Source organism: Bos indicus, chromosome 7 (genome assembly GCF_029378745.1).
Source record: "Bos indicus isolate NIAB-ARS_2022 breed Sahiwal x Tharparkar chromosome 7, NIAB-ARS_B.indTharparkar_mat_pri_1.0, whole genome shotgun sequence".
NCBI lineage: Eukaryota > Metazoa > Chordata > Mammalia > Artiodactyla > Bovidae > Bos > Bos indicus.
Window position 1 is genome coordinate 80,643,383 of NC_091766.1, and position 12,840 is coordinate 80,656,222.

General features: G+C 36.9%; 1 protein-coding gene across 3 annotated transcripts in view; it reads left to right on the forward strand.

Moving 5' to 3' along the window:
- The window catches only part of MSH3 (mutS homolog 3), a 182,650-nt gene that overhangs the window by 97,956 nt on the left and 71,854 nt on the right, over nt 1-12,840 (forward strand). For all 3 annotated transcript variants that reach the window (XM_070793979.1, XM_070793980.1, XM_070793981.1), the window contains exons 16-17: nt 3,299-3,363; nt 6,266-6,382. In XM_070793979.1, the coding sequence (XP_070650080.1) occupies nt 3,299-3,363; nt 6,266-6,382 (182 nt within the window). The remainder of the gene's footprint in view (nt 1-3,298; nt 3,364-6,265; nt 6,383-12,840) is intronic.

A 12,840-nucleotide genomic window follows, 5' to 3' on the forward strand; every position in this document is an offset into this window, starting at 1 on the left:
ATGGTGAATTATTGTGTCTGACTCTGATAGTATTCCTGAAGAAGGGAATGGCAACCCACCCCAGTATTCTTGCCTGGAGAATCCCATGGACAGAGGAGCCTGGCAGGTTACAGTCCATGGGGTGGCAAAGAGTCTGACACAACTGAGTGACTGTCACACCTTCATCTGACAGTATTGTTTTAGAAAATAGTGAAAGAAAAAAAATCCTGGGAAGAAAATAATGAAAGTAGAAACTTACATAGCTTTACATAGTTCATTGTTTCTGTTATAGGGTCTCTCATCTTTTATGTGTGGGGAGAATTATATCTCAACATTGAATCAAATATGGAATAGGCATGGAGTGATACTTAGATTTGGGACAGTTTTGACTAGTAGTTTTCTTAAAGGAAAAGGGAATAAATATTATTGGAACATCTTTAGAAAAAAAGTTACTAATTCACAGGATGCAGCATATCCAGATATCTGCTTAGCATGATTGAGACTTGAAATGCAATCTGTTATATCTTACATCTAAATAAAAAAATATTTGTGAATTCTTAAGAAACAATGAGAAGGAGGGGAGAATAGGAATGGGTGAAGTGTGGCCTTGGAGAGAACAGAGAGCAGTTTCTGAAATGAGTGAATTTCAGCAAACTTAACAATGATTCCAGCCCATTGATTCCATGGGCTGTAGTTTGAGTAACAGTATCTGACATTTAACCAAGACAGAACTGGATCCCAGCAGAAGAATATGAGAGATTGTTAGAATGAATCTGGACAGATTTTTCACATCAACACCTAAGAAACAAAGTCACAAACCATAGAGCAAGGAAAGTTTCTATGAGAACTCTCTAAAATTTCTGACATACATGTTAATTTCCAGTTTTTGTTAGTTTCCTTTAGCAGTAAAGTCTCTAAACAAAAGGCTTGTCTGCTCATCCTTAGAATGTTCATTGAAAAGAAATAGAAAATTTCCTATCCCATAACTACTGTAGAACTGAGAAAAACTGCTCATTGGTGACAATGCTGAAGAGAAACACAAGAGGACACAGCACCAGCACCTGAGAAAGTGACCCCGGGAGTTTAACAAACAGGGGGTCCACGTGGCTTTCCTGATTCTCACCGTTTTCCATCCAGTATTGACTCTGTAAAGGGCTTGCTTGAGGAGCTGTGGTCCTTAGAGTAGACCCTGGATACTTTAAGATTGAACAGTTATGGTCTAAATCAGCAGTTCCCAACCTTTTTGGCACCAGGGACCCGTTTTGTTGAGACAGTTTTTCCCTGAACCAGGTTAGTGGGCGGTGGGTGAGGGTTTCAGGATGATTCAGGTGCATTACAATTACTGTGCACTTTATTTCTGTTACTAATACATCAGCTGTACCTCAGAGCATCAGGCATTAGACCCTGAAGGTTGAGGACCCCTGGTCTAAACTGTTCCCAGGGTGCTCCAAAGGAGTGTGACCGGTGGCAGTTAGTAATGTGTATAGGGCATGGGTCTGAATTCAGAGCCATCATGCTGCATAGTTATGGTGCATAACTCAAGCACACTATTCCAGCTGGCTGCCCAGAGACCTCACTGAGGCAGTTTTAGCTTCTTTTCAAAATTTCCACTATAATTTAGGCAGTAATTTCTGTGGAGCTCTGTGTTATATGTATTATTCCCAAATGTTAGTGGTCTACTGTGGTCCCGAATTTTGCTGTTTGCCTTTGGCTTATCTCCTCCCACAATTATTGTATAAAAACACCAATATGTTTTCTCATAGAAGATTTCAAAATATTTAAGCAGAGTATTTTTTAGCATAGTCTTCGAGAGATTTTATCTTTCTCATTAGTGATATTTATTTTGCCCCCCCCCCCCCAGTTACTTTTCTTAGCCAAAGGAGAGACTTTTTAAAATTCTTTTCTTTAACTGGATATGTCAGATTTGAAATTGTATTAATATCCTCTATACAGGAGGACTTCATTAGTTGCAAAATCGTTGCTAAGGATAAAAATTCTTTTTTTTTTTTTTGAATTTACAATTAATTATATATTTAATGATCTCTGTGAGAGCTGTTTCGGAGGAAAACAAGTGAAAAAAACCATACTATACTTGGTTCCTTCATTTAAGGAACTATACTGAACATGTACTGGCTGCTAGAAGTCCAGAATCAGACATAATGCTTGCCCTCAAGGCAGTGGTCTCCTGGGCAGGTTGAATGTGAGGTAGAGAAAGTGAATGTAGACAAGTTCTTTAAGGTTGGCTGAGGCAGGAAGGCAAGAAAAGCAGTAATGATGCTGATTCAGGATAGTGGAATTTTTTTTAAAGTGAGGAGAAAATAGATTTTAGGTTAACCATTGATTCCAATTATAATGAATATAAAAGCTGAAGTGTTTCTATTAACAGAAAAGTAAACTCAAAAGCCAGACTGATACTATTAATAATATGCATGTTATAAATACCTAAATGTTGTAAAACATATGTGACAAAGTTCCTGTAGTCATCTCAAAATTAATGGCAACTCTAGAATTTCTGGGTCCCATCCCATACAAAATAGGTGTATTTTTATTTAAATGAAACATTAAATTTCACTGTAATAATACAGAAATGTGAGCAGGAAAAGGAGATGATATATAATTTGTGTGAAAAATGGAAGGTGTGATAAAAATAGTGATTTCATTTACTTCCTGGTTGATTTCAGAAAAGCTTGTAGAGTACAGTTGGATCTGTAATAGTTCATATAAGTGAAAACTTAAAGAAAATACTCATGTGAAGAAATCTCTTCCTTCCTTAATTACTGAGGGGTTAAGTGCTTTCTGTGATGATACTTTTAAAGGACTTAGGTTTCTTGGATAAAAGCTATTATAATAAATCCTCTTCTGTTCAGAATAAGGGATTAGCCATGTCTCAAACTGATATAATGTCTAATAATAAAATATTCTAAAATTTTATGTATTTAGAGGTTCAGTCTTATTACTGAGTCATAGAATTCTTAAGATAAATGCTGCTAATAAATGAAATGAATTAAAAAGGTCATTAAGGAAAAATCACCATTTGTAGTGTGAACGTAACAGCGTTACAGGTATTAAATCACCAGGTTATATTTTTTATTACAACCTTTTTGCTTAGTACAAATGGTACTTTTTCCTAAGTGTTGAAACCCTAATTATTAATATTTGGTTGTACAGACATATATGAACTCTCCCAATAACAGTGCTAGATTTATTTTGAATGTTTAGAATGATATTTGCTAGACTATCCCAGCACAGTTTTGTGGAAGATTTAAAAATATAATGGCTAATTTTTTAAATATCTAACCTTTATTTGTATTTATTTTAGTTTATGATTGAAGTAAAGAATTCTGCTGTATCTTGTATACCAACTGATTGGGTTAAGATTGGAAGGTAAGTTTAAAAATACATGTTTTTTTATTATTCATGTAGATTATAATAAATAAATTACCTTCATGCTTCTGGACTGTTAAAAGCACATCCTTGATATTAAAAACAATTCTTGCCCTTCAGTTTCCTTGTGGAACTTTAAATTAGAGAAATAATTATCTTAAACTCTTTTAATCATTGATTTTTAAACATTTTGTCCAAAAGGTATCTTATTTGTATATATTTGTTTCCTTGTTTTGTGAATTATTATTTTATCCTTATACTTCAGAGTACACTTTAAACACAGGAAAAGAGAAAGTTGCAGAACCTTCAATTATAAGATTAATTTGGTCGCTTGAACTTCTTGATGAATGCTGTACCTGACATTCTTTTAAGAAGCTGACACTTCATTTTCTGCCTCACTGAGCTCTGCCTTTCTTTGTTCTTACTGCTTTCCATGGCAGTAGTTACACTAGTTCTTTACATGTTCTTTTTTAACATTGTGTCTTGGATTCATGAAAATAATTAATCAGAAACAAAATTAGAGAACCACAATGAGACCCTGCCTTGTCTTCTTGGTTAGGCATTAATCCTCAAGAGGTGACTCATTAAAGAAGTGGTTTTAGGGAAATTTATTTCCTCTTGTGAGTGGTACTGTTTCAGAAATATTTATTACTACTGTTAGAATGTTTGTATCAACTTGAGATGAAAATGTTACATTTTCCTAAGATAGTAGAATAGGGACTAGTAGCTGGTGATGGTGTGAGGAATGCTATGTTAAGAGTGGAAGGAAATTTTGACATGATTTTGACATGATGTGTGAATGATTATTAATTTGTTATTTTAATAAAAAACCCTGTTATCCATGGCCACTATCAAAGGATCCTGAAAGCATAATCATGGGTTTCTTTAGCTCTAATACCATCCTTTATTTTTTTTACCAGAAGCTGTAATTGAGTTTCAGATATTGTTGATTATAGAGAATGTTTTCTTCTTCTGCAGGCATTCTTTCCTTTACCAATTCTTGTCCTATACTACAGCTAATGAATGGTAATACACTTTATGAAGAGAAATTACTAGAAATCGTGTTAATCTGTCTAGAACAACCACTGAAATGTCTCACTAAATGAGTTTTGTCAGAAGAAAAAGCTATGATTAATATGTTTGCATAGAAATCTAGATAACATACTTTAAAAGCAATAAGCAAGGCATAAATCAATACCAGCATCTTTTCAACATTTCAGTGATATAAATCAAATGAATAAATGTGGTTGGGAAGGTATTTTTTATCTGTTTAGCTACCATAGCCTTGACAGGAGTAAGTTAAAATATCACTAGTCAGATTTCGAATGCAAAAGGCTCATTTTCAGTAACTTGCCAAATTAAAGATAATTGTGACCATGTGTTAACAGGAGTGAGTGTGCAAACAGAGATCAGAGTACACTCTGTCATCACCTACCTATCACTCAACCTTGACCTTTTCTTCTTAAAGTTTCCATCATAGTAATAGCATCAATAAGCAGTAATCACTACCACAGTAGAATGGCTCCTAACATTGAGTTCAGTTCAGGTCATTTGCTCAGTTGTGTCTGACTCTTTGTGACCTCATGAACTGCAGCTCGCCAGGCTTCCCTGTCCATCACCAACTGCCAGAAGTAGCTCAAACTCATGTCCATCAAGTTGGTGATGCCATCCAACCATCTCATCCTCTGTCATCCCCTTCTCCTCCTGCCTTCAATCTTTCCCAGCATCAGGGTCTTTTCTAATGAGTCAGTTCTTTGCATCAGGTGTCCAGAGTATTGGAGCTTCAGCATCAGTCTGTCCAATGAATATTCAGGATTGATTTCCTTTAGGAAATCATTGAGTACTAGTGACATAATTACTCTGCTGAGCACTATCTGATCCTCCCTACAGTACCCATGGGCTTCCCTGGTGACTCAAACGGTAAAGAATCTGCCTGCAGTGGAGGAGATCCTTGTTCAATACCTGGGTCGGGAGGATGCTCTGGCTACCCACTCTAGTATTCTTGCCTGAAGAATTCTATGGACAGAAGAGCCTGGTGGGCTACAGTCCATGGAAAGATTGGACATGACTGTACAAGTAACATTTTCACTTTTCATGAGGTAGATACTGTTGTTATCCCCATTTGATAGGTGAGGCCATTTGATAGGTGAGGAAAGTTTTTAATTTAGACAAAATCAGTTTTATTGGCCCAGAGTCACATAGATAACGAGTAAGTGACAGAGTTGGAATCTTACTGCGGATTCTCTGACTGGGGACCCATAGCATCCACCATTGTGTTCTGTAGCTTCTTGATGAGGAAGCAGAGATTGTTTGCAAGCTCAGAAGAGGAGTAGATGATATTTCTTCCCATCCAGGGTCACTGTGAATCTGCAGTTGGATCGTGAACCCTTCTTTGACTGCCTCCTGAATTAATGCATTGCTGTTCATTGTAATGCTTTTTTTTAAATTGAAATACTTTAATCATACAGAAATGTATGAAATATAAAAAATGATATGACCTTCACCAATATATCTAACTCTCTGATTTGTTAGGACTTAACTTTGTTATATTTGCTTCTGATCTTTTTTTTTTTTTTAACCAAACATTTTCATTTTGTATAATTTACAGAAAAAACCTCTTTAACAGAAATTCTAAACTTTGATTTTTGTCATATAGATATAACTTGAATTTTAAAAGCTTCCTAACAAAGTACTCTGAACTTCAAATACTTTATTTATGATAAAGATCTTTGGAATCAATAAAGTTTAGGATCATAATTAAAGAATGTTCTCTATTTACAGCTATTTACTTTCAAGGTTCATCAGAGAATAATAAATAACTACTTTAATTTTCTGAAGTGATGGCATTACTGACTTCTTAGTAACCTTGATTTCCTATTTTATGTTTTTTCTCTTCTTCTAGCACAAAAGCTGTGAGCCGCTTTCACTCTCCTTTTATTGTAGAAAATTACAGACATCTGAATCAGCTCCGGGAGCAGCTAGTCCTTGACTGCAGTGCTGAATGGCTTGCTTTTCTAGAGTGAGTTTACAATGAAAAATGTAATCTGACTTTTTGCTATGAGAAATAGACCGGAAAATCTTTCCACCAAAAAGAAAAGTAGAGATTACTGCTTGTGACCTGCCATAAAATAGTTGAGTACATGTGTTCTCTGATTTTATTTTTAATCTATTGAAATGTAAACTCATCTTAGTCTTTGGTAAGAGACCAAATATACTTTTTGTTACTGTACTAACATTTTGTTGCTAAGGATGTTTAGTAGTGTCACTTTGAAATTCCACCTTGGATTTTGTTTACTTTTCTCGTATAAAGCCTTAACATTTTCAGAGTTGGACAAGTTTGGGTTAGTTGTTTTATTGCATTGGCCAAAAAGTTTGTTGTTACAGGAAACAAAGTCTGTACGATGTTACAGGAAAACTCGAACGATCTTTTTGGCCAACCCACTATCTACATTTAATTTTTTTTCTTATATTTTTGCATCCTTTACCTATTTCCCCCTACTTTGTATCTTGAAAAAATTCAAATCTATGGGAAAGTTGAAATGATGATTTCTGTACTCTTTCAGTTCAGTTCAGTCTCTCAGCTGTGTCTGACTCTTTGCGACCCCATGAATGACAGCATGCCAGGCCTTCCTGTCCATCACCAACTCCTGGAGTTCACTCAAACTCACGTCCATCAAGTTGGTGATGCCATCCAGCCATCTCATCCTCTGTCGTCCCCTTCTCCTCCTGCCCCCAATCCCTCCCAGCATCAGAGTCTTTTCCAATGAGTCAGTTCTTCACATGAGGTGGCCAAAGTGTTGGAGTTTCAGCTTCAGCATCAGTCCTTCCAAAGAACACCCAGGACTGATCTCCTTTAGGATGGACTGGTTGGATCTCCTTGCAGTCCAAGGGATTCTCAGAGTCTTCTGCAACACCACAGTTCAAAAGCATCAATTCTTGGGTGCTGAGCTTTCTTTATTGTCCAACTCTCGCATCCATATATGACCACTGGAAAAACCATAGCCTTGTCTAGATGGACCTTTGTTGGCAAAGTAATGTCTCTGCTTTTGAATATGCTATCTAGGTTGGTCATAACTTTTCTTCCAAGGAGTAAGCATCTTTTAATTTCATGGCTGCAGTCACCATCTGCAGTGATTTTGGAGCCCCCCAAAATAAAGTCTGACACTGTTTCCACTGTTTCCCCATCTATTTCCCATGAAGTGATGGGACCAGATGCCATGATCTTCTTTTTCTGGATGTTGAGCTTTAAGTCAACTTTTTCACTGTCCTCTTTCACGTTCATCAAGAGGGTTTTTAGTTCCTCTTCACTTTCTGCCATAAGGGTGGTGTCATCTGCATATCTGAGCTTGTTGATATTTCTCCCAGCAGTCTTGATTCCAGCTTGTGCTTCTTCCAGCCCAGCATTTCTCATGATGTACTCTGCATATAAGTTAAATAAGCAGGGTGACAATATACAGCCTTGATGAACTCCTTTTCCTATTTGGAACCAGTCTGTTGTTCCATGTCCAGTTCTAACTGTTGCTTCCTGACCTGCATATAGGTTTCTGAAGAGACAGGTCAGGTGGTCTGTACTCTTTACCTAGGTTTATTTAAAGTGTTAAGATTTTACTACATTTGTTTTATATCTCCCTCACACTTTTTTTTCTGAAACACTTTAAAGTACGTTTTAGACATTATAACACTTGGCCCCTAAATACTTAAGCGTACATCTTCTAAAAATAAGGACACTTTGCTACCACTGTTATACCTGAGAAACTATAACTGTTGTTGTTCAGTTACCCAGTCGTGTCTGATTCTTTGCAACCCATGGACTGCAGCTACTAAGTTAAATATTAAATTGTCTCAATTCCTCTTCTCCCCATATTTTTATTATTTTTATTTTTTATTGAAATTGATTGATTAACAATTGATTTACAGAGTTATGCCAAACTCTGCTGTATATACCACAGTAACCCAGTTACATACATATAGACGTTCCTTTTTTATATTCTTTTCCATTGTGGTTTATCATAGGATATTGAATACATTTCCCTGTGCTATACACTAGGACCTTGTTGCTATATAATAGTTTGCATCTGCTAATCCTAAACTCCCAGTCCTTCCCTCCCTCAGCCCCCTCCTCCTTGGTAACCACAAGTCTTTTCTCCATGACTGTGATTTCCCCTCCTCCCATATTTAAAAAAACCTTTCACATGTTGCATTTGTCTATTATGTTTCATTAGTATATTTTAATCTAGAATAGCCTTCTATGTTTATATTATGAAATTTAGAGGGGAGGTATCCATGCCATTGTCTCAAAGAATCTCATTCTGGATTTATTAGCAGTCACATGTTCATCGTAATAGTTTTAAGTTGGTGGTGTTCTGATAAATGGTGAATGCCCAGCTCTCTGGAGAGCAGTAGTGTTCGATTTCTGTGGTGTCACTACTCCATCCAGGACTGATTACAAGGTCCGGCTGGCCTGGATTGAAAGGAGATGTGCACACAGTTGACTTTCATGAGTCCATAGAAGCCAGCTCCCGACCACCAGTCACCTAAGCACTTTGTTTATTAGCTCATTTTGTTTCACAAGAGCCCTAAGAGTGAAATATTATTATCATCCCCAATTTGCAAATGAATAAGGTGAGTGACAGAATTAAAGAATAAGTTGCTCACAATGAGACTGTAACCCAGATTCAACCCAGGGTGTCTGGTGGTAGGGCGTGTGCGCTATACTGTCAGGCTGTAGAGCCCACCTATGGTGAATCAATCCATGGGCATCACTGGGAAATCTCTCAGTCTTGCTCTTTAAAAATTTAAACAGTATATTCAGTGTAGTCTTCAGGGAACTTTTTTCCATTTAAAGTAACAACTCTGACAAGTGAAAAAAGAGGAACAAAAAAGATAATATGTGACAGTTTTTAAAAGGTGGTAGGTTGGTAGGATCTCTTGTTGCCCAGAGCAGTTTTGAATTACAGGATCAGAAAGAGATTTCAGTACACTTACCCTGAATCTTTTGAGATTATCTTGACTCTGAGTCTTGAATCTGGGGATAGAAATTTGGTCTACTCACTTCCTTTTCCAACTTACTTTCAATTACCCTTGCTAAGGGTTTTCAGGGCTCTTGAGTTTTTGTTTTCCTGACTTTCCCCTTAGTGATATCACTGAGAACATGAAAAGTGGACTGATGTTTTCCCTTTCAAGCTTCAGGGACTGTATCTAGGGTCCTGGGATGCGGTGAGGTTGTTCGTCTTCCCTGCCTGCATAGTGTATGTGATTTTATAGGTCTGGGTTATGTTCTTTCATGCTTCTAGCGTAGATCTCCCAGGGTAAAGATTTTCGCAGTATCCTGATTCTTTATTCCTTTTTTCCCCTTTATCTATTATCAAATTCCTGTTTGTCTTTTTTCTCTTTGAAACATCTCTTTGATTTGCCCCTTCCTCTCCTGTCCTCTTCTCACACCCCGCCATTCTCACTGTGTCAGCCCTCTGCCTGGGCCCTTCTACCCCATTAACCCAGGAGAATCCTGCTCTCATCATACTGTGGCTTGGCTGGAGTTGGGAGCTGCTGAGAGTAAGCTAACATTAAATAAAACATCACAGAAGAATATGATATGATATATTGCTAAGTAAAGAAAGGATGAAAAGTATTAAAAATGTGATGCCAGTTCTGTATGTGTAAATTCACATACATGCACAGCATACACATTTTTGTATTTTAAAATATTAAATATATGCTGTTATTAATATGCCTATTGACCATATATATATAAATAACTTCAAATATTGACATTAATTCTGGAGGGTGAGATTACTGGAAGTTTAATGTACTTTGTAGATCCATGATATCAAAAGTTTCTGTAATATACATATATTACTTTCAAATAGAAAAATATAAATTTTTTTATCTAAAGAAAGAATATTGGCTGAAATTTAGCTACAACATTTGCAGTTAGACCCCCACTTGAGAATAGCATTGATTGTTAGACATACTATTTATTGAGGTGCCAGATGGTGTGAATATAATGTCATTTCAAAAATGATTAACCTCATTGAACCTGACACCAGAGGATTGAATACCAGCTATACAAGTGTTTTTGTCTCTTACTGAGATACTAACAGTTGTCCATTAGTCACATTACTTTATATTGAAATATTGCAAGAAATCAAGGCTGTAAGAAAGTCTGTGAATGGAACCCTCTCTCAAAAAACAGTGTCTTTTCTTTCATGTTCTAAAAGATGGGCTCTCGATATTGAATAATCTCACTAGAAAAATCTTTAATAATAAGATTATTGAATATTATTCAATTGAATAAAATTACGTCTCATATAGTAGTTCAAGGATTTTAGAAATACATTTGCAAATAGAAAAGAAAATATTCTCCTTTTTAATTAACTTCAAATATTATTGAATCACATCGGATGGTAAACTGTCATAATAACTTTAGAACCCAAGTGTCTTTAATCTTCTTCCCATGGACCCAGCAATACCTTTTGAGATTAAATCACAGTGATTAATTGAAGTTGTTTTTGGTGGCTTAGTGGTAAAGTTGTATGTTGTTATAACGTAAACACAAGTCTATTGGATTGTTGCCTGAATTGTCCATTTTTCAGCGTGTCATTTTTCTAAAATGATCTCTTTGAAATTTGGTCAAGAATAACAAATAGACAAAGACCAAGAAGCCAAGCAAGGCTTTGTAAGAGTTGTGATGGTGACGTTTAAGGTTTATGATAGCTTAAAATTTTTTTTTCACATGCCTTATTTATACAGTTGACATGAGAAGGAACATTGTTGTCCACAGCTAAATAATTTACCTTCTGTTTCCTACCTTTTTTGTTGTTACTAAGCTGAAATGGTACTGACCAAGAGTTAAGTTACTCATTTCAATCCCGGAAGTTAGATCATCAGGGACAGTTATCCTCAACCTAAGGCTGGTGAGTAGTGACAAATTAGTGGCCTGGACAGGACCTGAGAAGGAAGAGTGGGGGTAAGAAAAAATAGGCTGTTTTTAAATTTTTTTACTGTAGTGCCACAGATCTCTTGCCTGGAAAATCCCATGGACGGAGGAGCCTGGTAGGCTGCAGTCCATGGGGTCGCTACGAGTCGGACATGACTGAGCGACTTCACTTTCACTTTTCACTTTCATGCACTGGAGAAGGAAATGGCAACCCACTCCAGTGTTCTTGCCTGGAGAATCCCAGGGATAGGGGAGCCTGGTGGGCTGCCGACTATGGGGTCACACAGAGTCGGACATGACTGAAGTGACTTAGCAGTAGCAGCACAGATATATTGAACACTCAGATCCAGAGAGGCAAGAGCAGAAATATCAAATATGGCTGCTTTCTCGCAAAAGAGAGAGTGCCAGGATAGGAAGACCAGATGGATTAGTAATTAGAATAGGGACAGCATCAGCTGCAGTCCAAGGGGTAGATGAGTGGTCAAATCTAAAACTGAAGCTAGACTAGAAGTGACAGGGCACCCTCAGGAGCGTTATGTCCGTACAGCGCGTGGCATCTTCAAAACTAAGAATCATTTTTAAGGTGGCAACTGAGTGCTCCTGTTTAATGTCAGGGTCCAGTCTCCTTTGTGTTTGGTATTTTGCACAGACTCTTAACGTTGTTAGTGGTAATCATATAGTTCCTTCTGAGTAACTTTAATTTGGGGGAAATTGGTAAATTATATTCATTATGCTCTCCTTGTTTATGAGGTTCTCAATTTGCTGACAAAGGTCCATCTAGTCAAAGCTATGGTTTTTCCAGTAGTCATGTACGGATATGAGAGGTGGACCATAAAGAGAGCTGAGCACTGAAGAATTGATGGTTTTGAACTGTGGTGCTAGAGAAGACTCTTGAGTCCTTTGGACAGCAAGGAGATCAAACCAGTCAATCTTAGAGGAAATCAACCCTGAATATTCATTGGAAGGACTGATGCTGAAGCTGAAGCTCCAATACTTTGGCTGCCTGATGCGAAGAGCTGCCTCATTTGAAAAGGCCTTGATGCTGGGAAAGATTGAGGGCAGAAGAAGGGGTGACAGAGGGTGAGATGGGTGGACAGGAGTTTGAGCAAACTCAGGGAGATAGTGAAAGGACAGGGAAGCCTGGCATGCTGCAGTCCGTGGCACCTTGGGATACAGCTTAGCAACTGAACAACAAGTGCTGTATCTACTTGGACAAAGAAGTTTAAAATATACTGTAAATATACTCTGTAATTCACAAATAGTTACAATTAAAACTGAATATTTAAAATGGTCTAGTATCTGGAAAAGTCACTTACATAGAATATCTTATTTTAATATTAATAAGAAGTCAGAAATTATGGGTTCTAAAAAACCAGTACAATGGTAATAATATTGGAATAACTGATCACATAGTAGCTTAATCTGGATATTCTTTTCTAGTAGGAAGCAGTCTAAAAACCTTTGGATTTAAGAAGCAAACAGATTAAATCTCTTAGTTTCTGAAACCCGCAGTATTAAATAGAGAAATATTTTTTAAGAGA